The following is a 27,363-nucleotide window of genomic DNA, read 5'->3' on the forward strand; positions in this document are numbered from 1 at the left end:
TATTTTTTGCCCACAGCAGTACTTATCATATGTTTAAATTCAGATCTGTCTGGTAGGTGTATGTCATTAAGAATATAATTTGGTAAATAAATTTAATTTAATTAATTCTTTTATCTTCACACGAAACAAAATTGTTTCTATAAAATAATTAAAAGAATGTAAAACCAGTTTAAATTTATTATACTTATGTGTGCTCTCTCTAAAAGATATCTAAAATTTCTAGTAGAAGAACTCACTTTTTTTAAAGTCTTATTCAAAATTTCCATTCTGTTTTATTAACAATATTTTATGGTGCAACTATAAATCTTTCTTTTAAGCTCATTGTACATTGGTTACTCAAGTTTTGGTTCTTTTTTGGAAATTAAGAAAAAAACTCGATTTTCGTGATTTTTAAACAAAAAGTAATAAATATATTATAACACAGATCGGACACATTTGCATTGTATCCGTGTTTAAATTTAATTGCTTCTTGTTTTATTTAGTTAGGGCTTATAAAATGGATTGTGAGGCGGTTTAATAAATTTCAAGCTTAGTTTTATCGAAATTGTGTGCAACACGGCGGAAATGCCTTGTTATGTGATGTTTAGGGCAGCTACGGTTTCTAAGTAGCCTAACTTGTAGTTGGAGTAAGAAGTAAAGGTTTGAAATATGTTATTCTATAATAAATTTTAATAAAAAGCATAATTTGATCTTTCCTTAGCTTAGGCTATTTTTACAAAATACCAAAATTGTTTATGAATATATATATGCATATACGTATAGTATTTATACTCGTATATGTACCTATGTTACTACGAGTATAAGTAAATAGGTAGAATGGTCGCTGTCTTGCAACGCACCCAAGCCTTTAGGAGGCTTATTGTGAAACCACCAGGACTATAACACAAAAAGCCCTATTAATTGTTATATTGTTATATATTCTCCCCTTCTTCTACTTCCTGACAGTTTCTACACCAATTCCTTGGCATGTCTGGAAATTAGGTAGTGATCTGCCAGCCTTACTACCATAGTTCCTGGGTCAATCCTTTTGAATTTTAATAATCGACTTGTACGGCCCATTATTTATTAACGAATGCCACGTGCCTGTTTGTTTAACAAGTTATGGATTGATTTTACCTAGAAATTCGCTCTTTTCCGGAATATAATTGTACGGTAGTGCCTGCTAGTTCATCCGCTTTACAGATACCAAAGATATCACTACGGAAGCTATTGTAGGTTTACAGTGAAATATGATGTTGGATCCACAAAGAGAGCAAGACATTCTTCACTACCTCAAACGAAACACTAAGAGATATAAAGAACCTTGACTACCTGTATAAATAAATATATTCTTTGTTGTGAGCACATTACTTGTCACAATAAGGAGCTTTTCTTTAATTGCTGTGAAGACACTGGAGTGGCCTGTGCGACGGAGTGCGATATCTAATTTTGTTAAAAAGACACCACCTCATATTCGATTGTCTAGTTTGGGGCAACCGTATAGATGCCTGTACCGCCGCGCTCCTTTCCCAAAATTCTCTAGAAGGGCAAACAGAATATTGGGTACTGAGTTGTAGTTTAATTCTATAGAAAAAATCCATGGTATTGAGTGGAAATGGGAACTTACTAAGTATCTTAGAATACTCCTTTTTACTGGCGACTAGTAGGCAGGTAGGTTCCCTTAGTTGAAGAGCTGACTTGGCTGCCAGTTGGCAGAACTGCAATTTTATGTCCTTGGTCTATTTTTTACTCTATTAAAATGGTTATCGGGACATATGAAGCCAACCTTTCTTAAGTTAGAAGCAAAAACCGTCAATAAAGTTGGCGAAAACTGTGTTAAAGCTAACTACATAGTTATACAAAGCCAATAGAACCGAAACGAATAAAATTGTAATTTCTGCCATATCAGCACAGCAGGTAATCACTAACTACCTATAGCACACTATAGTAGAAACATGAAACACTAATAAAAAATGTCCAAATCGTCCCATTAAATTGCTGCCTTAAATAATAATTTTATAGCTATTAAATCACGAGCGCTTAAGCACCAAAGTAAGCTATATTTATTTGAGATGTACTTAAAGTCACTTTACATATTTACGTCGCCCACATTTCTGTTTGATGGCTCATAAAGCGCCAACTGCAGTGCCCGCAGCGCCTATGATTTTGCACAGCTTCGCACAGATCGCCACAAAAGAAGCAACAAATGTGCTATTCTAAAATTTATTTACCCTTTGCATTAGCTACAATGCTCTAAGCACTAGCATATGTACGGCAATAACCGTTAGTCTGTCTGAGCGTCTCATGAAAAATATAGTTTAAATGTCAGACTACAAAATTTTATTGCAAAATTCCCATGGCTTTATTATTATTTCAGTGCAATACTTGGCAGCTGTAAAATGCAAAAATCAGAAGGAAAATGCACAAGCGAAACGAAAAAATGCCGTTGACAGATTTTCAACACACGTGCAAAGTTACAAGTTACAAGCTACAAGTTTAGCTGGGGAGCTGGAGAAGAGACGTGCTTAAGCGCAGGCACAGTTTGCACGACCTTATATATTTATATATGTATATACATGCATGTATATAAAGGTACATATGTACATATGAGCACGTATGTTGAAGCAGTTAAATGGCAGAACACTTACATATGCAATTTATACAATATTGATACAAAAAATTCAACAGAACCGGAAACTGGCTTACCTTGAAGAAGATGCCGAGGTAGTAACGCTTCTCGCCCAGTTTGAGCAACGGCATTGTCCATTTGTTATTGTATTGAGACTCGTCCACACAGTTCGGACAATCTGAGACGGCAGCAACAACAGCAACAGCAGCAGCAGTAACGTCAGCAACAGTAGTGATCCACCAAATTAAGTCACACCAATACACCAGCAAATAGTGATGTGTGAATCGGCGCACAAGTGGGTAACCACAAAGGCGATGCAAATAGAGAAGAGAAGAGAGAAGAGAAGATTAATTAATTACAATGGTTTTTAAAGCAGAACTGGACAGCTGGTTATACAATAAAATAAAATGCCGAAGCAGATGATAAATAAGAAGAAGAAGAAGAAGAATAATAACAAGATGAAGAAGACAAAGAGCAACTCACCAAAAGGGTGTTAAATTTAATTGCAATGGCGCTTTAACGATCTTACATTCATACATACAAATTATTTTAATTGATTTTATGACGCTGAACTTAATACATATGCATTTAGTTTCAAAGGTCGTATTTTTGGGCATTTTGTGATCGCAGTACAGGCCGGCAGCGAGATCACGCGCAAATTACAATTTATAGACTGTAGTAAAAATATGTTTGGCTTGAGTGTGGATGGATAAAATATTCCGCAAATAAATTGATTATTTTGTTAAAACTCAATTTCTTATTTAAAAATACAAAAACAAAAATTCCTTACAAGCACTTGATTTTGATTGGTCAGTTTGTGTGGCAGTTATATGCCATAGTGACTCGATCTGAACGATTTTTCGGAGATTACATCATTGCTCTGCACAATAATCTTTGCCGAATTTCGTGAAGATATCTCATGAAAAGAAAAGGTTTTCCATACAAGCTATAGATTCTAAATTTTCAGTTTGTGTGACATCTATATTAGGCATATAACTTTTTACAATTTTTGCAAATACGAAAAACGGCATACCATAGTCGAATAGAGAATAAAAAAGTATGAACCCCATTATTTTTTTTTTTGCGAAATTGCAAAAAAGTTTCCGCGCAAAACGAAATTACTTTTTTATCAGAACTGCTGAAAAAAAAACAAAAAAAGTTTTGTACACTGTACACGTTTTTCTTCATAATAATAGATATTTATTTAACTAATAATCTTCCTATTATTCCAAACGCCTTTTAATGGACCTAAGGGAAGTGCCCCACCCACCCCAAACTAATTTTTCTTCAGAAAATTCTGATTCAATGTAATAATAACACAAAAAAAAAAATGTTGACTTTTTTTAGAAATCCATTTTTGCGCGGAACGTTTTTGAACCGAAATCACCTAAAAAAGTGATATTCATTACTTGTACAATATTTGCCACCACGTGGTGGTATGCCAAATTTTTCGTCAAAATTTGTTATATGCCTAATCTATACGCAGTGGTCTGATATCAGTGAGAGACTAGTAGCTATAGACAGACAGACGGACTCAGCTAATCGTTCTCAACATTTGTAGACAAACATATGTACATATCTTATCTATTACCTCCGATGTTCCTTCTGGGTGTTACAAGATAGCTAGGTTGGTAGAGTGGCTATCTGACAACGCAACTAAGCCTATAGGGGTTCATTGTGTTACCAGCGGGACTAAAATTTCTTCACTTTATTGTCTCCTCTCTCTCCGCCTCTGTTGATGTTCATCAGTACAAGAAGTGTTATCTGTGCAACCTCTGAAACGTCGTGGTAAGGAAACCCTCGACAATTATTCTGAGGCTGCGATTATTTTCTTATACAAAGCCTTGTATACGCATAGAAGATGTTTTACAGTCTACTGTCATGTCAGAAAATTAGACAATGACTTATTACAAACTTCGTGACAAACTTAATAGACTCTGTTCAGGGTGTAAAAAGAAGGAACGTTGAGAGTTACATATTACATATTCAAGAATTTCTCACACGTCGTTATCAAGCATTGAGCATTTTTGTCACATAGTTGTGGGGAATTTTGGAAAAAGATCTTGGCTTATATCCTTAAGCAATCAAATTGATGCAAGAACTGAAGCCGCTTGACCACCAGAATCGTCGTATGTTCGTGAATTGGGCTGAGCAACAACTTGAAAATGATCCGGATTTTCATGAAAAAATCACCTTCAGCGATGCGGTTCATTTCTGGCTAAATGGCTTCGCCAGTAACCAAAATTTGCTTTATTGGTCAGGCAGCAATTCACACATACTCAATGAGTCATCCTGAAAAAATTGTAGTTTGGTGCGGTATGGACTTTGACAACATTTGGTTCCAACATAATGGCGCCACAAGCCACACAACGAACAGAAATTAATCGAGCAGGTAGAATCTTCTATAAGAGTGTACAGCTGCTGGCGTCACGCCGTTAGTTCTGCTTTCTCCAGACTGGAAAAAGAAGCAAAGCAAAGTGATCAAGACGAAATATTTCCTGTTATCAAACAAACAGCCGTCGCACTCACGACTTGGCTCTCACGTCATTTTTGAAGTTGTAGATAATTTCGTCTATCTTGAAACCAGTATCAACACCGCCAACAATGTCAGCCTGGAAATCCAACGCAGAATAACTCTTGCCAACAGGTGCTACGCGACGAACAAAAGCCAAACTCTATAAGTCGCTCATAGTTCCCGTCCTGCCTTATGGTGCAGTGGCATGGACGATGACAACATCTGATGAGTCGACGTTACGAGTTTTCGGGAGAAAGGTTCTGTGAAAGATTTATGGTCCTTTGCGCGTTGGTCACGGCGAATATCGCATTCGAAAGACAGTAGCTTCGGTGGCTAGTTCATGTTGTCCGAATGGACGAAAACACTCCAGCTCTGACAGTATTTGACGCAGTACCCGCAAGAGGAAGCAGAGAAAGACCTCCAAACCATTATAAAGACCAGATGGAGAATGAAGTTTCGAATTCCATACATAATGGCATCGAATGTACTTTAACCGGAACAAATAAATAATAAATTGGATGGGCTCACTGAAATAAATTGGATCTAAACATACTAAGTGCTTGTACTGGTATTGAGAGCAGTTCAATGTGAAAATAATAAAATAGGAGGCTACTTAAGAAATATGAAATAATTGGGGGGTTTAGTTCCCTTTCACATTGCAACTTGGCAAAAAATTTCAAACTAGAAAGTGTGTGCGCCCTATTATTAATTCAGGCAACACCAGGTAGGTGTTTATAGTTTAAAGCCAGAGTTAAATGCTCTGAAAAGCAGTAATTCGCATTGCTATTACTATTATATTCATAAATACCCAAAAATTACCGTAAAAATAACCAGTAAACCCTTTTTAATATATCATTTCTAGTTATAAAAAAATGTCTATAAATTAACAACTTTACAAGGAATATCTATTGTTTACTCTAATTTCATGCATATATGTTTAATTGCCCATTGAAAGTATATAACATATATTAATAGTATATACATAGTACATACGATATATGGAAGGGCAACAAAATTTGCTAATCACTCGCAAACACCATTTTATAATTATGACTAACAAATTCAACACAAAATTACTAAGAAACGAGGGAACTTTTTGCGGTGTTTAATGTGTGAAGTTTAATGTGTGATGCCATTAGTCAAAACTTGACGGCCCACATAGCAAGGTCACTTGTGAACGGTATTGTTTGAACGTCACTGCCATACATTGGACGGACACAATGAGTGCGCATACACACAAACAACACTAAAGTAACTTGTCAACATATTTATGTATTTTTTTGCATATATTCACATAAGAATTAAAGTGTTGTGGAGCTGATAAATATGGAAAATGCAAAAAATATGCGAACAACACGAGGTGCGAGTAAAAATCGCCGAAGAAGAAGGTAACTAATATGCATAGAAATATCAAATGGCGACGCCCTCACGGAAGGTAACAATAATGCAGTGGCCGAAGCTGTCACACACTAACACACACACACATAAGAAACTGGCTTTAAAATGTGACTTAAATGAAATGCAACGGTCGTTGCCTTTGTAAACTTAAGCTACTTTATGGCAATTTATTATCGTGTACACGTCAAATGCATATTTGCCACCTAAAGCCACCGTGCGTGCAAGCGTTAGGGCCCAAGGTGGTGTGTTTATTGCAAAAACACCAAACTCGTTTCACAGCACTTTACAATGAAATGGTGGGAGTTGTTCATGTTGACGTTGAAGTTGATGGATTCCGCTTTGTTTTCGTTCGAAATTTTCCAAAATCTAATTTAGTTGTTACTTTAAAAACGAGGTTTTGCGGAAGCCTTTGATTAATTACCCATTTTGAGTTTTTTATTAGTCATTGGTCACTATTGTAACCATTAGTTGGTAGCAATTTATGTGGGAAAAACAGTTTAAGTCTATCATATATATAAATATTGTTTTTTTAACGTTTTATATTTGAATTATCTATATTTCAACATTGGAAACGTCAAATACCATTTGGAAAGTGACAGATATTCAGTAAAAAGTCTAAAATTTACGAAATGGGTCGCTATTCACTAATCTACAGTTCGCAGATTGGGCAGAAGATCGTTTGACCGAGGATGGTCAATTTTAGCGAAAAATCATCTTTTCGGACGAGGCTCATTTCCACCTCGATGGTTGCGTTAACAAGCAGAATTGTCGCATTTGGGGCACAGAAAACCCACACGTAACCGTCGAGAAGCCAATGCACCCAGCACGAATCACTGTATAGTGCGGATTTTGGTCTAGTGGAATCATCGGCCCATTTTTCTTCGAAAATGAAAAAGGAACCGTAACCATCAATGGTGAGCGATATCGCGCAATGTTAACCGAATTGTCCTTCAAGCAAATTGAAGCGCAAGACTTGGACAACATCTGGTTCCAGCAGGACGGCGCTACGTGCCATACAGCAAACGCTCTACTCACTCTTTTACGTCCAACTTCGAAATTTAAAACTTTTTATGCCCCACCCTATATGAAACTTAATGACTAAGAAAAATTGAAATAATATATTATATTTAATCATTAAACAAAATATGGTTTAATCTGTATTTTTTTAGTATTATTGCATTGGCTTAAATTAAAATATTGACACAAGCAGATCATATTGAAAACTTCTCGAAATCTAATGGCCATATAAATTGTATATAAATTCCTTTCGATAGTTCATGAAACTACACTGTAACTGTGAAACAAATAAAAGGCTAGTAAATATTCCTTATAGAATGTTTCTAAGTTTCCAACGATCCTCTCATTATTTTAGCCCTAGATGTATTTTAATAAAGAAAAATGCCAGACTAAAAAATATTAACTATAATTTCGTGCGCATTTTTGGAAAATGATTTTTCTTTCTAATCTTGCGAAAATTATCAGTTCTTTCCATTAAAAGAATCACTGAATGAATCCGAAAAAAATCGGATAATTAGATTCTGGTAGTTGAAGTGATATGACATAAATCAAAATCAACTCAGCTATGGTCAGTAAGAGAACGCGGCACTTCAGGACAGTACAGACAAATTTTCTATACTAACTATATCAGATGAATATATTCACTTATCGTTAACACCATTATTTTTGGACTCACTAAAGGATTTTCAAGTAGCAATGAGTAGAAGAAATACAAACTTACAATATGTATCACAGACAAGTTTCTTCTTCTCGACCTCTGCGGTTGTCATGTTTAGAAATTGTAAGCACACATGTAAGTAAGTTTAAGTAGTAATATCAAAATTTTTGGATTTCTGAATAATTGCGCTGAATATTAAAAGTTTTATTGAAAGTATGTATCAAGTATCATCTGCTCTAATTTAGCCTAAAGCATTTAAATGGCAAAAATATGGATAATCTCTAAATTATTTCTTATGTTGAAGCTTTGACAACTTCTCTTATTAAGATCCTTTTTATGCGTGTTTGGTAGCTAATTCATTAAGCTTTTGCTTTGCTTTCACTGAAAAAGTAGCTACTTCATTGAAAATACTCCGAAGTAATTTTTACTAAAAAATTTGGTTTCAAGTCAATTATTTGATTACCATGAAATGTTCTGGGACAACTTAATTTTCAGAAAGATTTTCAGGATTATTTTTTGTTCAGGCGAATGCAGAAGTAGTCTTGTTAGAACCCGATTTTATCAAGATCAACTTCTTCCAATTGCAGTCATAAAAAGTTAGTTAACATTGATTTGTGCCTCTCTTCATTGACAGTAACGGTATCCCCAGCTTCATTTCGAAAGAAGTATGGACCGATTATTCTACCAGACCAAAAACCACACCAAACTGTCAATTTAGGTGAATGTAATGGTTGTTCATGAATAATTTGTGGATTTTTTTCACACTAGAATTGACATTTTTGTTTATTTACCGCAACACTCAGATGAAAGTGAGCCTCATTGAAGAAGATGTTTTTCTCGAAAGTTGTCTCAAGGCAAAATCAGCATATTCATGACGTTTATGGTGGTCTTATGGCGTCAGTTCTTGAGTGAGAACAATTTTATACAAATGCAAGCCCAAATCCTTTTTCAAAATCTGCCAGATTGTGGTTTGAGATAGTCCCAGTTCTTGAAAACGTCTTGGAATCGACAAATTGTGGTCTTCAGCAACACTTGCCTGAACAGCAGCAATATTTTCATTACTTCGAGCGGTTTTTTGTGTTATTGGCACTTGAACATTATGTAAAGAAAGTGTACACTCGAAAATGTCAACAATTCAACGAATAGCGGGCGGGTGGCCTATTATTAAGACCATAAAATGGCAAAGGCGCACGAAAAGTTGCAATTGGACAACGATTACCTTGATAATAAAATTGAATGATTTGTAAACGTTGTTATTGCATACATCTTCACAGGATGGTATTACTGAATACGATGAAAAAAGTTACAGCTCATGGCCTATTAAAAAAAGCCGAAACGACACTTAGAAATCAGATCATTCTTATGGGAAACCCGGTACATTACACCCAAAAATCATTGGATTGATTGATGTTTGACACCAAAATAAACAAAATTTAAAGAACAAATAATATGTTCAATGCATTTTATATTAAGTGCGCGTACAAAAGCCTTCAAATGAATTTTAATGAAATATTTGAGATTAAATATTTAAGCTGAAAAGTTCAATGTTCAATCTCAAAAAATAAATAATCCACGAAACAATTTAAAGTACATTGAAAATTAAAGATTAAGCACAAATTTTATAAACTTGATATCGAAAATCTTTAATTCCACATTACTGAGTATATACGCATACGAACTGATTTACATACATAAACACATATATATACACATATATGTATGTACATATATATGACGCATTGTTAACCGTGACTGCCACCTTAAAGTCGTAATGGCCATGCAAGAACACAATTTAATGACAAACATTATCCGACATAAAATTTGTTGTTAGCATTCATATAGCTTTACCATTTGCACCTAGATGTGGGTTGCCACTGCAATGTTTACCACTTACGTTAAGATAAATTCAATGTCAAAATGTTTAATTGCGCAATTTACGGTATGTAGCAATAAACAAACTCTATTTTTGAGTGGACAAGGTGAAGTGGACTTTTCATTGACATTGTAATTTGAAAAATTTGATGAAGTATACCAAAAGCGAGACATTTTATTTTTGATTGAATATGTGATGGTATCTTTTTAATGTCACAATGCTTTTTTGTGTTTTGAAAGCGCTTTCGGTCGCATGATACATTTTGCTACTTAACAATTTATAGATGTATATATATATACATACATACATATTGTATTATTAAAAATTAGCAAACTTCATTTTTTATGGTGCTTAAATGACATCATTAAAGTGTTTATTGTGAAAATTTAAATATTTTTTGGCGAATTAAGAAACTCACCGTGCCCGTTGCCAAACAGGATAATAAATAAGTCAGAAAAAGATTTATTGAAAGTATAACGAGAAGAAATCCAAAAAATTGAGAATGATTTTCTTCCTCTCATTGTATGGGCTCTAATTAACAGCTAGTGATTTAAAAACTACGGTTTCCCCCTTAAAATATATGCAAATTAAAACATGTCTGACTTTATGTTAGAAAAAGCAATATATTTTATTTATTAGCAACAGTATTCGGTTATACTCGTATAATGAGTATTCAACTAATCGGAGCGAGCAACCAAGATCTTTTCATAAATAGCTTTAATACATTTTTTGCAGATAAGTTAGCGAAAAATCTGCAATTTCCGTTATACATCTATATGTGTGTATATCAAAGTCACTTAAAAGTCAAATTTTCTAGCACGCTTGAAACGTGTTTGAATGTGACAAATTATTATTGATACTAAACCTGAATGCTTCTAAAAATAATGTGCATGACATTATGAGACGCTATCTTGTGCTCAAATAAAAATTTGGCATAACTAAACTAACTAGTTTTTTTCTATTGAATATTTGGTTGCATTTCTCAAAATAATAATTTCATAAGTATTTGGTACAGTTAACCCACTTTTTATACTTCAATTTTGTACACGAATGTATAGCATTGAATTCGAAACTATTAATGAGTAATGCAAGCCTGATAAGTTAGATTTTTAGAATTATTAAAACATTAAAATAATTTTGAAATAAATTGAAACTGAAAATAATATCTCTTGGTTTATTTCGTATAAAAAATGGCGCTTTCAAAACTTTAGGTAATTTAGATTGGCTATTGATTATTAAGGGGTTATCCTAGTCTAGAAATACAAAAAAATATGTTTTTTAAATATTTTTAAAGTTTAACTATTCAAGTCTGCAGGAAAATTTTCCAAAATTAAAATAGTTTTTAAATATGTAAGTAAGTACTTTGCTCATCCGACACCCAAATTAGTTCAGCTGGAAATGCAACTTTAAACGTGTTTTTCTCTAGATTGCCTTTTTCGAAATGATACATACAATTTCTCAGGTTATGCTAGACGGATTTTCCTAAACATTTTAGAGAGTCTCCATAATAGACTTGTCTCTATCTGGAATTAGCCATATCCTCAAATTCAAATTTTTACTGTTTTTAAAAAACTTGAGACTGAAAAAAATGGTACAAAAATTGTTTTTGCTTTCAGGCAGTCGGCATTTTGTAAAGAATTTCGTCCAAGTTCTCTACGGTCCTTCCAGACATAGCGACATTATTCTAGAAAAATAATTTGTTTTTTGGTTTCAGAATGGTGATACGTTTGAAATCGTAGATATGGTTATTTTCCAATTTTTTGAGATTCCCCATTTTATCAGCTGCTAATTTTTGCAATTTTTAACTGTTTTAGTTTTTGGCATTTTTCTGTATTCTTGTAACCTTAATAAATAACTAAGTAATAAAAAAATTGATGGTAAAAATATCAGTTGAATAAATATTAATTAATTAAGGACTATAGACTATAATACTCCCTTTAATACACTTTTAAAAAATCATACAATTGTGGCAAGAACACGAGTGTTGTGTAACGTTTAGACTGCTAATAACAAACTCAACTCTTACAATCTCTTCTTGAAATCCAAACGCATTAGTCACCAACCATTGCTCACATTCCACATGCTCCCAACTTCTCTTTTTATATAAAGAAATTCTTTGACTACTTTAACAAATATTTATTAATAGCAACCTGCCACAAATGGCATGCACATAATTTCTTGATATGCATAAATTTATAACAGCAGACATAGCTCAAGTAATCTTATTTAATTATATACAAATATATTTCTTACTCTTACATTGTATACATACACCAATGTCCAGTTAACATTACAGCAAATTCAATAAGAAAAATGTCATCGAAATTGGAGCGGATTGGAAATGGATAGTTACATAACTATTTCTACTACAACTCAAAAATTAATTAAATGGAAGTTGCAGTCAGTTTCAATGGTGGAGACATTCCACATCAAATTATTTCAAAAGCAGAAATTATTCTGTAGATGACCAGTATGACTCAGAAAAAGTTGTTAGAATTTGAAATAACAACGACGAACTATCATTAAATTTGAAGTAATGATAGCTGCACAGTACGAATATTAAATATATATTAATATAAATTGTGGTGAAAACAATTAATTTTATCATTAAAAAATTGAATTGGAACTTCTATAAAACCATAAAACCTTTTACGAAATAAATTTAGGTATAATAAATATAATTAAAAATTTTATTGAAAACATCGATTTAAAAAATATTGGAAAAATTACTTAGAAAAGAATATAAATTATGAAATAAAAAAGAGGTTTGACAAAAATTATTTTCTAAAATTAAAAAAATAGCATTTATTTCACTGCAATAATAAAATTATGTTAGCAAAAAATTGAAAATGTATAATTTTTGATTTTTTTTTGTGTTATTATAATTAAAATAAATAATAAATAAAATAAAATAAAAGTGATTAAAAAAATTATTGAAAAAAATCGATTTTAAAATTTTTGGAAATTGGTATTTTAAAAAGGAATAGAAACTTTGTAAAGCCTAAAAAGTCCTTAAAAGAGATATTGTGTTCTGAAAATTAAAAAAAAAAATAAGTATATTTAATGCTTTGAAAAAATTAATTTAAGCCCTGTAAAAATATAATAATGTATAATGTTTTCTTGAAAAATCGAATTTAATTACGAAGTTGATAGATATAGAATAGAAAAAAAATTACAAAAATCAAAAAAGAAACAATTAGAATAAAAATATTACAAATAAATATTAACCCAAAAAAAATTTTTTAAAATGTTCAAAAGTTTTTTTTTTGTTTCAATATCTTTTTATTTATTGAATCTACTTTTTGTTTTAAAAAGCCTAACGATAAGTTATAAAATCTTAAATCTATTTAAAAACAGGACACGCTCAAGCAAGTGATTGAGCGGTTTTTAAAAATTGAAATGCGGTCAAAATTATAAATATATAATTTCAAAAATATTAAAAAAACAAATAAAAAATTTTACAAAATTTCATAAAACTATAGATTTTAATTAAGAAATTTATAGATATAAGTAAAAGAATATAAATTCTAAAAAAAAATCAATAATTAAAGCAAAAAAATTGTTTTTATGTAAAAATTAAATGTTATCCCCAAAAAATTAAAATATTTGATTAAAAGAATTGAATATTTACCAAAAACACAATTTTGAAATTTTATTAAATCCGGCCATAAGAATCATGAAAATGTGATTTCACATACATACATTTGGAAAATAAAAAAATATTATTTTAAAGTTTCTGGAAATAATCGATTTTAATTAAGAAATTGATTGCCATATGTACGTAGAAAAAATTCTAAAAATCGAAAAGAAAAAAATATTACATTTATGTAGAATAAAAATTTATTTCATTGAAAGAATATTCACCAAAAACTATTTTTTTTAATTTCTAGAACTTTGAATTTTTGATAATTTTTAAGTTTTTTATTTGAGCGTCAGACATCACTTAAGCACATATAACGAATAGGAAATATTGAGGTACCAGATAATTGCTTTTAATCGTAAAATATAATCAATCATTTTGTTCTATTGAATCACTTAAAAAATTTATTAATTTTTAGAAACTGAGCGGAGAGTATAAAACACTTCAGAATAAAGCCACAAATATTTTATAAATATTTATTTATTTTACTCGTTTATTTTTGTACTAATTTAAATATATATACATATGCATATATGTTTATGCAAGGATATGAAACCATACAAAATTTGCTCCAATTACTCTAAAACAAAACAAAATCGGCTCAAATTGCTCGCGGTTAAATATCAACCAAGCCACTCTACAGTGAAAGTAGGTCCAAGCCAAAGCAATCAAAAATCTCTTGAGAGCAGGACCAACGCAAGTAAACCAAAACAAACGGTGAACATGCAAAAGCACAATAAACGAGGCGGCATTACATAACGGTGTAATCAAGTTAAAAATATGCCACACAATAAAATAAATATAACCTGCTAAGAAGCGGAGAGTGCGAGGAGTTCAGGAATGCAAATTTTACGTTATTATTTATCAGCTTTATAGCACGCTCAAAACAAAATAAAAAAAGTAAAAAAACACTGTCATAACGAAGCATCACTGGCGCACGTGCACACATACATATGTACAAACATATTTACACACATATTTACGCAGTAAGGTGACCTACCTGTCGTTGGCTGCTTCGATGGGTTCGCTGGATGCCCACCGATTATTTGCAGATATAATATCACAGACAAAAACAAATACTTTTGCATGATGCTCGACTAACGTTGATTATTATTTTCGTTGTTAAGTTGTTGTTGTTGTTGCTTTTGATTAAAGCTGTTATTGAAAATGACTTTAAAACTGTATTTTTATGCAAAGCAAATATTTTTCGTATGTAAATGATTTTTTTGTATTTTTTTTTTAGTTTTTCTGTGTCCAACTGATGAGCTGCAGACGCTTAGCTAGCAAGCGTAAAACAAAAACCAACGTAAATACAAACAAACACGGAAATCGGTTTCGGTTTTACGCACTTTTCAACACAAATATTTCAAAGGCAGCCGGAATATCGGAAACCCGCAGACTGGTTAGCGGATTTTAGTTTATTTTACTATTCGATTTTTTTGATTTTTTCGAAGGGTAGACAGCGTGCTTGAATGTATTTTTAATTAATTTATGCACAATATTACCGAAACGAAATACAAAAATTGACTACACCACAATAAAAACAAAAATTAAATTGCGAAAATATTTAAATTTTTGTGTTATGCTTTGGAAAAATATTTCTACAACAGTGACGCCTGCGCAGTGGATGCCACAGATTACAGCTGCCTTTTAACTATGTAAAGCGCAAGTCTTGCTTGCATTCCCGAAACAACGCTATCACGTTATCAATGTATTGGTGCGCAACGACAGCGACGACAAGCGCACACAAGCACTCAAATAGAAATTGGAAAAAAATGTAAAAATTATTGTCAGCTAAAAAGCAGCTCAACTCAAAACTTGGCTTGAAATTGCTAGAAATGCTGTGGATTGTCGTCGCGCATCGTATAACACGGCGAGAAATGGAGACGAAAGTGAAAACGTACGTACGAACGGTTGCGACGGCGGTGGTGTACTCGTTAATGAAATCGAAAGTTTGTGACTTAAGTCTTTCGTTTGCTACTGGCTCGTATCGGCGGCGGCGGCGGCGGCGATTTTGTCAGTCGTTCGACCGTTATGTTGGTTGAAGTGCGCATGTGCGCCTGAATTGACCGTTGATGAAGAACTAATTTTGCAGCAAGTAGACAGCGGGAGGAGTTCCAAGCTGCGCCGAAGCAAAAGCAAACCGACCGGACGGAGCCAGCCAAGCAAAGCAAACGAGTCTTCAAGTAGCGCCAACCAACAGCCGTTAGTGAGCCAAAGCAACACATGTGGCCGCAGTAAAGAGCTTAAGAGCGAACAAAGAGCGGCGCATGAGCGTGAGCGCGTACAAGGAGCGCGCCAAAGCAGCGAGGCGCTGGGAATTTAGGCGATCTTTGCAGCATTTCGTTGTGAGTGTGGCGTGAAAAGCGGTTTGCGAGCGAGCCTGTAGGCGCGCACACACATACATATACAAATATAAGTGTATAGAGTGCAAAGAAGAGCTAGAGCAGGCGCATCCTCACGAGCGCTCAGCCACTTAGCGAGCAATAAAGATTCTTGTTTCTGGTTTTTTCTTAATTTTTTTTTTTTTAATTTTTTTTAAATATTTTTTTTATGATTAAAATTTTTTTTTTTTAATGATGGACAAGCGAAGGGCGGCGCTGCACGCCAGTCAACTTGTTTGTGTAAACATTTGAAATGAAAAAATTAACATTTATTTGCAAAGAAACTAATTGTTTAGTTTCTATTAGTTTCACACATACATACATACATACACGTGTATGCACATCAGCTCGTTCATCAAAGGTGGGGCAAGCAAATACCAAATACCAGTTGTGGCTGCGTTATTTGTTTAACTATTCTCGTTGGACATTTCGTCCGTCCAAGGTGGTATAATGCATCAGCCAAGCGTGGCGCAAAAAGAAATAGCAAAGAGACAACAACAAAAAAATGCAAAGTATTTGCAAAATGCAAAAACAACTCTGCTCTAGGTGCAAATGCACTCTGTTGGCTTGCGATTGCGAAAATAGCCGATTATGTTGCACTTGTGCGCGAACGGCATTCCACTGTCGACATCCGAACTTAGCGCGGAATTGTCATTTCAACAACAACAGCAAAAACGCAATGAACATAAAATGAATGTCAAGTGTTTTGAGTTTACGTAAACTAGTTTAAATGTTACATGCATGTAAGAGATCCATAATAAAAAGTTATTTGTTTATTGCTGAATATTGCAGAAATCTGTGTTAATATTTTGTAATATATAAAAATGATGGTTATGTAGCAAGTTATGCGAGCACATCGCGCAATGAAGAAAAACTTTGAAAAAGACAACTTTTTTTTTAATTTTAACATTAAAAAAAAATAAAATTGATTTTTTCTTATCTTTAAGTTTTATGTATGCTAAATGTTGAATCACAAACCCATATGCGCTCGTTTTCTAAAAAATAGTTTTTGTGAATTTTAACAATCTTTTAAGTGTGGCGTAAAAAGATAGTCATTATAGCTATGACGCAACCGTAAATTAGTTCATTGCCATTTCCATTCAACGATTTCTACTCACACATAACTTCCGCCAGACTTTGTTTTGGCGACCCCATCATTAAAAAAAACGCTATAAAGTTAGAGCGTGCAGGGATTTCCGAATGTTCAAACATACTTGTATGTTCATTTAAAAACCTAGATTCTCTGATTAAATTTCGCGATCACATATTAAGCGACATCTATGGCAGCTGTGTTCAAAAGGGTATTAACATAAGTGCTATGGTTGGAGTAAATCTTAGAACAGAACACAAGCTGCTGAGCGCTGCTCATTAAACGCTCTCGAACTCCTTGCAAGTATATTTTAGTGTCCTTCACCTCACAAAGACGCCATCATCGGCTGAACTATCGTATAATGTCGTAGAGCGAGAGTACTACTTTCGCGACAGACCCCACCTTTTGTCAATGGATCCACTACAGCAGATAAATTCAATGCCTTCTTTGTTCTCCCTTCGATATTAGGATTACATGGAACTTTCAGGCGGATGCTTTCCAACCGCAGTAGTGGTGCTTCCGAGATCTTATATATTCTAGTACATAAAACAATGTCAATTTCATTTGGACCATTTAGGTTTTTTTTACATGGCTGATATACCCTAGCGTCAGCCCGATCATTAAGCTGATTTCGTAAATCAGGCCTTTTAGTTAAAGTGCATAGAGGTAGAAATTCGCGGAAAACGACCGAAGCAGAGGATAAGGCAGTTATTCAGGCAATAAAAATTATTCTTTATATCTGAAACATCTATTGTAAGACAATTTCGGTTAAATCTCTGTAATATACAGAGATCCGTAAAACGTCGAGCTGTCCAAGGAGGATTTTCATGCTTTAAATACTTAGTAGACCGGCGTGACGGGAATTTGCCAGGATGCACATAAACTGGACGACAACCAAATGGCGAACTATACTTTCTTCTTAAGAACCAAAGTTTAATATGAAAGATTCAGATGGCCTGAAGCTGGTAGGCAGATCGAAGAGACAACGCCTAAATCATCGTTATATAACAGACACGCTGAAACATGGTGGAGGGAATACACTAGTGTGGGGTTGTTTTTCAGGGCATGAACTAGGGCCAGTTCATCGTATATATAGTAATATGAACAAATATAAGTATAAAAATATTTTTCATAATATTATGCTGCCGCATTCTGCAGAAGAAATGCCTTTAAAATAGAGTTATCAGCATGATATTGACTAGAAACACACCGTATTTAGCGTAAAACAGTGGTTTGTTGTTAACAGGATTCCATTAAATAAATTAATAGAGTCCATGCCTCACCGATGTGCAGCAGTATTGAAAAATAGGGATTCTCAACCAAATATTGAAAAACATATTATAAATTTTTCAATCCTAAAACCATTTTGTGCTTTAGTTTTTTTGCGTCAGACTTTTGGAGTTTTTCATATTTGGAAATTTATATTTTTGTTCAATAAATTAATTTGTTTAAGGGGGTATTCTACTCTAGAATTTTGAAAAAAAACTACTTTTTTCCACACTATACCGGCATTATCTCAAGTTCTATACAACCGATTTACTTGAAATTTTGTGTGAACCTTCTTTATGTAAACCTTTATCCTTTATCTTTATACAATCCTCAATCCTTTGTTTTTAATATTTAAAAATTTTTTTTTCGTGTTGACTGAGGTAGGGACTATAACAGTATCCTTAATGATTAAGCATTCCTTTGAATTTTTTTCAGACCACCAGGAGAGTCAGGATCAATGTCACCAGGATGCGCACTTTTTTACACCTGTCTCTACCCCCCCTTACTATTTTAATTTTCAATATTTTTTTACAATTTTTTTTTTTTCTGTATTTTTAAGATATCAATAAAAACATCATTAAAAAATGGATAGTATAAATATTTTTGGTTTTTTTTTTTAATATAATTCAAAAAAATGCCCAAAATTTGATTTCTAGAGTAGAATACAGGGTGCAGGGGATCGCAGCAGCAAGGGACACCTAAGTACTAATTTTTTTTTTTAAATTCTCTATTTGCTTTAATGTCCATACCATAACCAAATTCACTCACGACCTCTTCTGTCATTTCCCTGCCTTTGATACTTGCAAATTGCAAGAATATAAAATGTTCGGTTGCACCCGAACTTTGCACTTTCTTCTATCATATTAGTGTGTATCAAAACTATCTTTAACTTTTTAAATGGCTGAATATAAAAATGAAAATTTAAATCAAACTTAAGGACAATGGCAAATTTCATACTAATACACTAAAGTTCTTGGTTTAGTGTATAATTTTCTGTTTCAGAAAGTGAGGAGAAGATTCTATATAAATATAAGTGTAAACTAATACGATAAAGAAGGTGTAAAAATATTACTCACACTACAGCAAAGTATAAGAGAGAATAAACGATCAGTATGAACTATTTTGATATAGGACACCAATAAAACCCAATAATACAAAGAAATTTTCTATTTAAATATGTAAAAAAAATTTTAATTTGAAACAACATTTATGAACGATACAAAAGTGGAACGTATTAATTATGTTATATCAATTTCCTTGGGTAAAAAATTGTTTTAGACCGCTTTGCGGAATCATAGTAAAGCATACCAACTTTTTGTACATATTTTCGAAACTTAAATATTTTCAAAAATATCACTTCATGCTGCCTTAAAAAATCCATTTCAATTTAATACTTTAAGGATCTAGAACCTATTGTCTTTCTGCTTTCTGCACCAACATTAGCATATAAAGTGTGAACAAAAAATTCTTACTAAGGTAATTAAATTTAGTAGCGCAATTAAATTATAATTTATGATGATAGATTAAATTTTCAAATAAAATCATGTATTAAGCATTTAATAAGCAACCGTAATTAAAAATCTTGCTCGCCACATGATTATGGTATATACATACATAACACATTTAACATACAGTCGGTTGATATGAAAAGTCTTACGAAACAACATAAGTATCTAGAATTCTTGAACATCTTACATTGTCTAAATATGCTAATATATTATAACAGCTCTTTTTAATTATAATAACGGTAATTTTCGAATTTCGTAATCAAGATTTTATAGCGTCAATGCCAATTAGAATGTCTCTTTTGGTGTGCCTGAATGGTTTCTTTCTATTTTAATCCCATTTTATTGCCAAATGTCATAGCATTGACTTTCTTACTCGTTCGGCAAGCATTGAAACACATAATGCAAATCCAGTTATTTAAATCAGCCAAATTAAGAGAATTTCTATTGTAAACTACAAAATACAGACCAGAAAACCGACATAACTATGCACGAGTTGCGAAGGTGAACGCCATTTTCGGCAGTCAAGGTTAGATTTAGCAGAAAAAAGTTAGTCGCTTAAGCTTTCTTTAATAGCAAAAGGAAATAAAAGAAATGGAAGAAGTCAAACTTAGAAGAAACATGTTTGAGGAGAACTTGAAATGGAGTTTTTTTTCGAAATTTGAATTTGAAAAGATTTATGGCAAATTCTGCACTAAAATTTTATTATCTGCCTTTTGTATTCTTGTGGAAGATTGTATTCTTATGGAGTGGAAAGAAGCAGTTATGCATAATTAGAAGACAAGTTTTCGCATACTAGTAAGTAGGAGTGGAATAAGTAACTTTAGCCCAAATTGTCAATTAAATTTGCAAATTTCTTCTTTCTTTATTCAAATAAGTGATTTTGAAAATTACGAAGAAAGCTGAATAAATTTAAATTTTATCAGGCATTGACTTTTTTGGAGGTCAAAAGAACTAAATTAAGCACTAATTTGGCTCGTAAATGGCTCATTTTATTTCAGAATTCCAAAGCAGGTTATAAAAATATATTTATTCATATTATTAATTCCTATGATGAAATTTGCCAAAAAAACCATCGAAGATTTTTTTGTGCTATGTACCCTCGTTCACCATTATATTAAGGGAAATATTCTTAAAATTTAGTATTATTATTTCACTTTCTTAATGAATATAACGGTTTTTTCTCAGAATGTTCACTAATTGAAAATAATAGATCTACGAGGCGTGTTTAAAAAATAATCGAAATTTCTGTTTACTGAAAAAACTATTTATTTATTCGTCTGCATTATTTTCGTTGACTTCAAAACAGTCCCAATACGATATAATGCACCTATCGACCAAACATTGCCCAAACTCCATTTTATGGGAAAACCTTTGGCTCTTTCAGCTATGAAACGCCGGCACTTTAAGGTTTCTCTTTATTTTAGGAAATAGAAAAAAATCACAGGGAACAATGTCTGCCGAATATGGAGACTGGAGCATCACTACAGTTTTGTTTTTGGCCAAGAAAGCACGAACTAAATAGCAACGAAGTATGTGATTTCATAAAAACACGTATTTCAGAGCATATGAATTGGTGGTCCCATTCAGCTAATACCAAAAATGGGCAAATGGGGTTGGTGATGCGAATGTATAGCCTATCCCTCCCAAACGTCAACCTCATCTTCGCGCGGTACCCCCTGTTCACTACAAACGAGGCTCTGTCGACCGAGAAAAGGCGGTATAACCTTAGCACCTGCGAGGAGGAAATTCCTACGCCATTGCCTGCCTAGAGGCGAAACCGGCAGCCCCGAACTAAGCTCGGATGCAGAAGGCTAATCACCTACTCATCTTAAACCCTCTGATTACCGAAACCGAAATTAACAAAGTGAAGATTAAGAACGATAAATTGATGACGACCTTCAGCATGAAAAATGGATTACGAAAGAAAAAATGAGGCTCTATGTTCCACCTAGGAACTACGGGAAAATATATATAATCATAATAAGTAAAAGCTTTGACGATTGAACTCGCCAAACCTGCAAAATTTTAAATTTATACATATACCTTATACATTCCCGTTATTTTTTGAGCACAATTTCAGTGATAATTGTAATGAAACGAGTAATCTAGTCTTATATTGTGTCTAAAAATATTTCCCAACTTCGTAGATAGATTTCGCCACGCTTAACACCCTCCAGTCGCTAATTGGCACGTCCGAATTCTGCTGTTGCAGCAGCCGCAGAGCATGTTTCGTGTCCATCACGTGAGGAATAGTTACCTTCGCATTGATGAAATACTGTTGCAGTCTACCACCTCCAGTTTCGCCCCTTCCCACAAGTTTGAAACCATTCTGACCGCTTCCCTTACCCATGTTAGCGCCGGGTCGTCGATACATTTTAAAATTTTGACAACGCTAAGCCACCCTGCTCCATCAAATGACGATGTGGGTGTGTTCGGTTCGGCGGCCATTCTCGAGAAGAGGGCTTTCAATAGCTCCATTTCCACTATTTTCCACCGCTCATGTGACATTTGTCCCAGCAGCAGGTTACTGGGGTCTATGATCGCGACGGTCAAATACCATTTTTTTTTTAATCTCATTGGCTGCCTCTGTTGCCTTGGCCTTTTTCAAGGTCGCCTTCATTTCGCCTTCATGGAACGCTGCCTCTTTCCAGCGATATGGTCCTTAATGTGATTGGCACACGCTGGACCCGAGTCATTATACAAATTTCGATTGGCAAAGGGTGCCTGGCCGTTTTTTACCTTCTCTCTAGCCCAAGACAGCCGTTTCACCTCTTCTTCCTTCAGGCTGAACTTGCCCCCGAGACGGTTGCATTCCGCCGCTGCCTTGTACCTCGCTTTTGACTTCCGGAGCCCTCTCTTGTTGTCAGAGTTGGAATTCTCAGTCGCCTGTACAGGAAAGCGGAGAAGCTCTTCTTTCTTTACCGCGTTAATGTTTACAGCGCTTTCTTGGTCCGAGTCTTCGTGAACTGTGGTACTTGTGCGCTGTAAAGCTGGTTTGGCAGTGGTACTACAACCACCGCAACATACTCCTTAAATAATGACCATTTTTTGGATTCAGATAAAAGAACTACAACACTCGAAAGCTATGAAAAGCATACGACGTAAGAAGAGAAGTACATAGCATACGAATTCTATAATTTAGTCCAACTAGGTGGTTACATGTGTCTTAGTTAATACTTTTCGTTAGGTGGCGTTGAAGTTGATGGAATATCTTTAATAATAAAGTTCATATTAATCAACTATGGTTTGTTTTTCTTTTTTAACAAATGATGAAAGATTTTAAGGGTGCCTAAAAAAATGTAATAAATAACTTAAAGCGGTTAATTATTTCGTGGTAAACACCAATGCGTCGGCAGTGAGAAGTCGTGGACTTAATCTCAAGTTGTTCGCCAAAATAGTTATGTAATATTTCTGTAGAAATAAAACTGGAAGAATTAAACAAAGTATTCCAAATATTTTTAGTAATGCGAACATGCTTAATCCACCAAGTTGAAAATTTTATTTTTATATCGAAAAGTAATTTCTGTAAAAAAAAATCGTATATATCAATGTACATATTAGGAAAAAATATTAGTTGCGTATATCCATAGCGCCTAAAACTTGTTAAACTTTGTAAACTGCTCAGCCACGCAAAAATACGCATTTTTCATTGAAATGGATTTGAGAAAAACATATTTATTTGTCAAAAATCGCCTCCGATTGACATTCCATTTACGTTAAACTGCATTCTACGCCAAACGGGTTTCTAAAATCCACTGACAATTGAAGCGTCAGAGTAAATGCAATTTTCGAAGTCAATTCATCAATGTCAGCTTTTGTTGGTGCCATGGCACAGCAGTCACGGTAAGTTACCAAAAGAGGTGAATGCTTCTGATGCATTGCAGAAATAGTTGCTTTTTTGACAACTTTTTCTTTTAATTGTGAACTAATTCCTTAATTAGAAATATCTTATAGCCAAAAAATACCAAAAATTGTTTGAAAGATAAAAGGATGAAATGATGAACTAGAATTGTAACACGAGCCTTAAAGTAGTAGTAGTGGTAGTATCTAACAACGCCAAATATTTTCGAAGCTATATGCGCTTATAAGCTAAGTGTTTTAGCTTAGCAACAAATACAATATAAGTAAACATTTCTTGAACTCATCGAACAGTTTTTAGTTGTTGCTAATATCATTGCCAAGGTTGTCTAACTCTGTTTGTAGATGTGTATTTGTTGAACTACAGACTGTAGGCATACTATTTTGGACTGTGTGTTAATCACTAAGAGTTATTCCATGAGTTTACAATATGAAACACTGTTTAATAAATAAAATAAGCCCAAACCTGCTTGAATAAATATATATGTATGTATATGTATCTTGGAATATATACCATTATTTGCTAGAGTAAAATATTTGCCTTTCAGACATTAGCGTATAAATATATTCAAAGGCGTCAGTGACGTATTTGCGATTTTCTGCTCAAATTTCAAGACAATGGAAGTGGAATTATTTAATGCCGACGATCGCACACTCAGCGTAATACAAAACTAAACAAAATTTTACACATATACATATACATTAGGGTGGGGTAAAAAAAAATAAATATTTTTTTCGCTTGGTCCTTTGAAGAATAGGTGCTTAGACACTTCTAAGAAAGTCTCACCAAGTATGAGCTCTTAATTGCAATGGAGACATCCTGCATCGTACAGTTTTATATTTTCTCTTATTACCATATACAAAAATGCATATCTCGCTTCCAACTATTATACTTAAAAAAATTACTTGTCCCACAGAATTTGTAAGAAATTTAATGTTCCAAAAAATGGTCTCCTACGATTTTTCGTAAATTTAACCCTTCAACAGATTTAAAGGGTTAAAGTTTTCTTGTTTTATTGCAAATGAAAAAAAAATATTTGAATTGCAAAACTCATAATTTTGTACGAAACTTACTACTCAACAAATTGATTTCTTATAATTTTTCAATTAAGTCTAGCATTTACGCTATGTTTATTGAAGACTGAAAAAAAATAATAATAAGAAAAAATAAAAAAAAATATTAAAAAATATAAAAAACTATCTTACGACCCACCCTAATATGTATCTTATTCAAATATATTTGATATGTTTGTTTTTATATATTTGCTTTTAGACAAATTTTTTATACATGGAAATACCTAATATTCATTACACTTGTATTTGCTTAAGTTGCGGTGATTGTTCTTTTCGCAAAGTGGATAAACTGAACATATTTATTATTTAATATTTATGCAAATGTTTGTTATTTAATATTTAAGCAAATATTCAACAATAAAAAAATTAAAAAATATAAGAAACTATTCTTAGATCCACCCTAATATGTATCTTATTCAAATATATTTATATGTTTGCTTTTAGACAAACTTTTAATATATGGAAATACCTAATTTGCGTAACAGCCACAAGCCTACGGCTGTTTAATACATTTTATTGGAGAATTTTATTTCCGACTTGACGTCAGTTTTTATTGCCAATATTCTCGTATAAAAAATTTAAAAAATTCCATTATTTAAATAGGAACTAAGCACAACATACTAAAATAATACTTAATTACAAAAGAATTTATGCAAATAATTTATTAAAACTACATTGGAAAAAGTATTTAAAAACTCATAAAACGTTTATAAGGCTTCTTGGAATATATTTTAATTTTTATATATTATTTTTTAATGGGTAAAATATTTCGGAAGCTTACGCGAGATATGAGACGTAAAAAAAATTTGGCATAAAGAAATGCTGAGTTTATTTTAAAACGAATTGATACTTTGAAGTATTCTCAAAAACTCCAAAAGAACTGCATTTTAGTTATATTTTCATCTTTTAATAAGTGAGAGAAAGACCGCGGATTTTTGGCACTAATTTTTATTGATCGGAATCAAAAGGTAAAATAACAAACATTAATCCATGTATTATGGGTTTAAAAAAATCGAACTTTTATTTATTTTATTAAATTCTATAACACCTCTAGCATATTGTCATAAATTTTCAAGTTGGTCTGAGTTAAAGTTTCGGAAATACAGATTTGAGAACTTGTGTGCAAGTGAGCCGCCTTTAAACGAATTTTTCTCGAAACTGTGTTTCAGAAGTCGGTTGTCAAGATTTCTCGAAAACTACTCAACCGATCTTTTATTTTACAGAAGTCTTTCAGATATAGTTCTCAAAGACATGGACGAAGGATTTTTAACGATTACAACTATTTGCAAAAAATGTCGCACAATTTTCACTGAAATTTTAATTTTTTTGTAAAAATGTCTGCCAAAAATCCAATTTTCAGTTTTCACTTCCTTCGTCCAAGTTCTTAGTTAAGGTTTTATCCAAATCACTTACTTTTTCACTTTATATGATTCTGTAAGGATTGTGCGCCTTTTTTCCGAAGTGTCACCGGTAACGGCGAGCAATTGCCGAGTTAAAATATTTTTTTGCAAAAATTTCAGATTTTCTTTGTTAATAGTAGTATGTTTGTAAGAAAAAAAATTCTAATAAAATATTTTATTTTTAATATGAGAAAAAAATTGTTGGAAAAGGGCTGTTTTTTACCCGAGGAAACCCATGTACCCCTTAAGGAAAAATAATTTATAGGTAAGGGGCGTGCCCACATTTTTAAAGTTTAGGAATGATTTATCTTGATTTCTAGCGAAACTATGTGTCCTATGGAAAAAGGTTGTATAGCAAAGCTGTAGGTAATGAAAAGATAACTATACTTCTGTATGCAGACCTTTTTCAAACCCTCAAAATTATTTTATAAATATAGTAATGCAATTGCTTAAATCGTTATAACTTTCGTAAAATATTGATATCTCAATAGCTGATTTTACTTCTACATTTATATATTACATTAAAACATATATTATATGAAATATATCTATAATCATATTCCGACGTCAATAAATTCATTTTCATAATATTAAGCTACGCTTGAAATCGGAACTGAATTTAAATAATCTTGCGTTCGTATTATTCTATTTCATATTTTTTCTTAGCGCTACATTATTTTATAGGTTATGTAAATAAATTTTGCTTCCAAATCGATTATTGGCATAACAGGTTTCGTGTAAAGAATTTATATGTGATTTAGCATTTTTATCGAAGTTTATTGACGTAACTGAGATCTGCAATAGTCGAACGGTAAAATGAAGAAGATTGGCAATCAAAAAATATATATTTTTGGCATAATATTTATAAAATTATTATGCAATGTCTGCTACGAGAAAATCGAGTTTGTGCGCCGAATCGGCAAATGCACGAGTTACGAATTTTTTTATATTTTTTATTACTTTTTTTTTAAATTTTTTCGAATTGAATTTGAAACTTTTTTACAAATTTTTTATTTGATTTTTTTTATTTGTTTTTTTTTTTTTCTTGTTTTTATCGGTTTTATTTTTTTA

The 27,363-nt window shown here is 32.7% G+C and overlaps 1 protein-coding gene across 2 annotated transcripts in view; it reads right to left on the reverse strand.

Moving 5' to 3' along the window:
- Positions 1-27,363, reverse strand: part of LOC105229022 (uncharacterized) — an 80,013-nt gene that overhangs the window by 13,527 nt on the left and 39,123 nt on the right. For both annotated transcript variants that reach the window (XM_049457352.1, XM_049457353.1), the window contains exon 3: positions 2,686-2,786. In XM_049457352.1, coding sequence (XP_049313309.1) covers positions 2,686-2,786 — 101 coding nt within the window. The remainder of the gene's footprint in view (positions 1-2,685; positions 2,787-27,363) is intronic.

The sequence above is a fragment of the Bactrocera dorsalis genome, chromosome 5 (assembly GCF_023373825.1).
Source record: "Bactrocera dorsalis isolate Fly_Bdor chromosome 5, ASM2337382v1, whole genome shotgun sequence".
Taxonomy (NCBI): domain Eukaryota; kingdom Metazoa; phylum Arthropoda; class Insecta; order Diptera; family Tephritidae; genus Bactrocera; species Bactrocera dorsalis.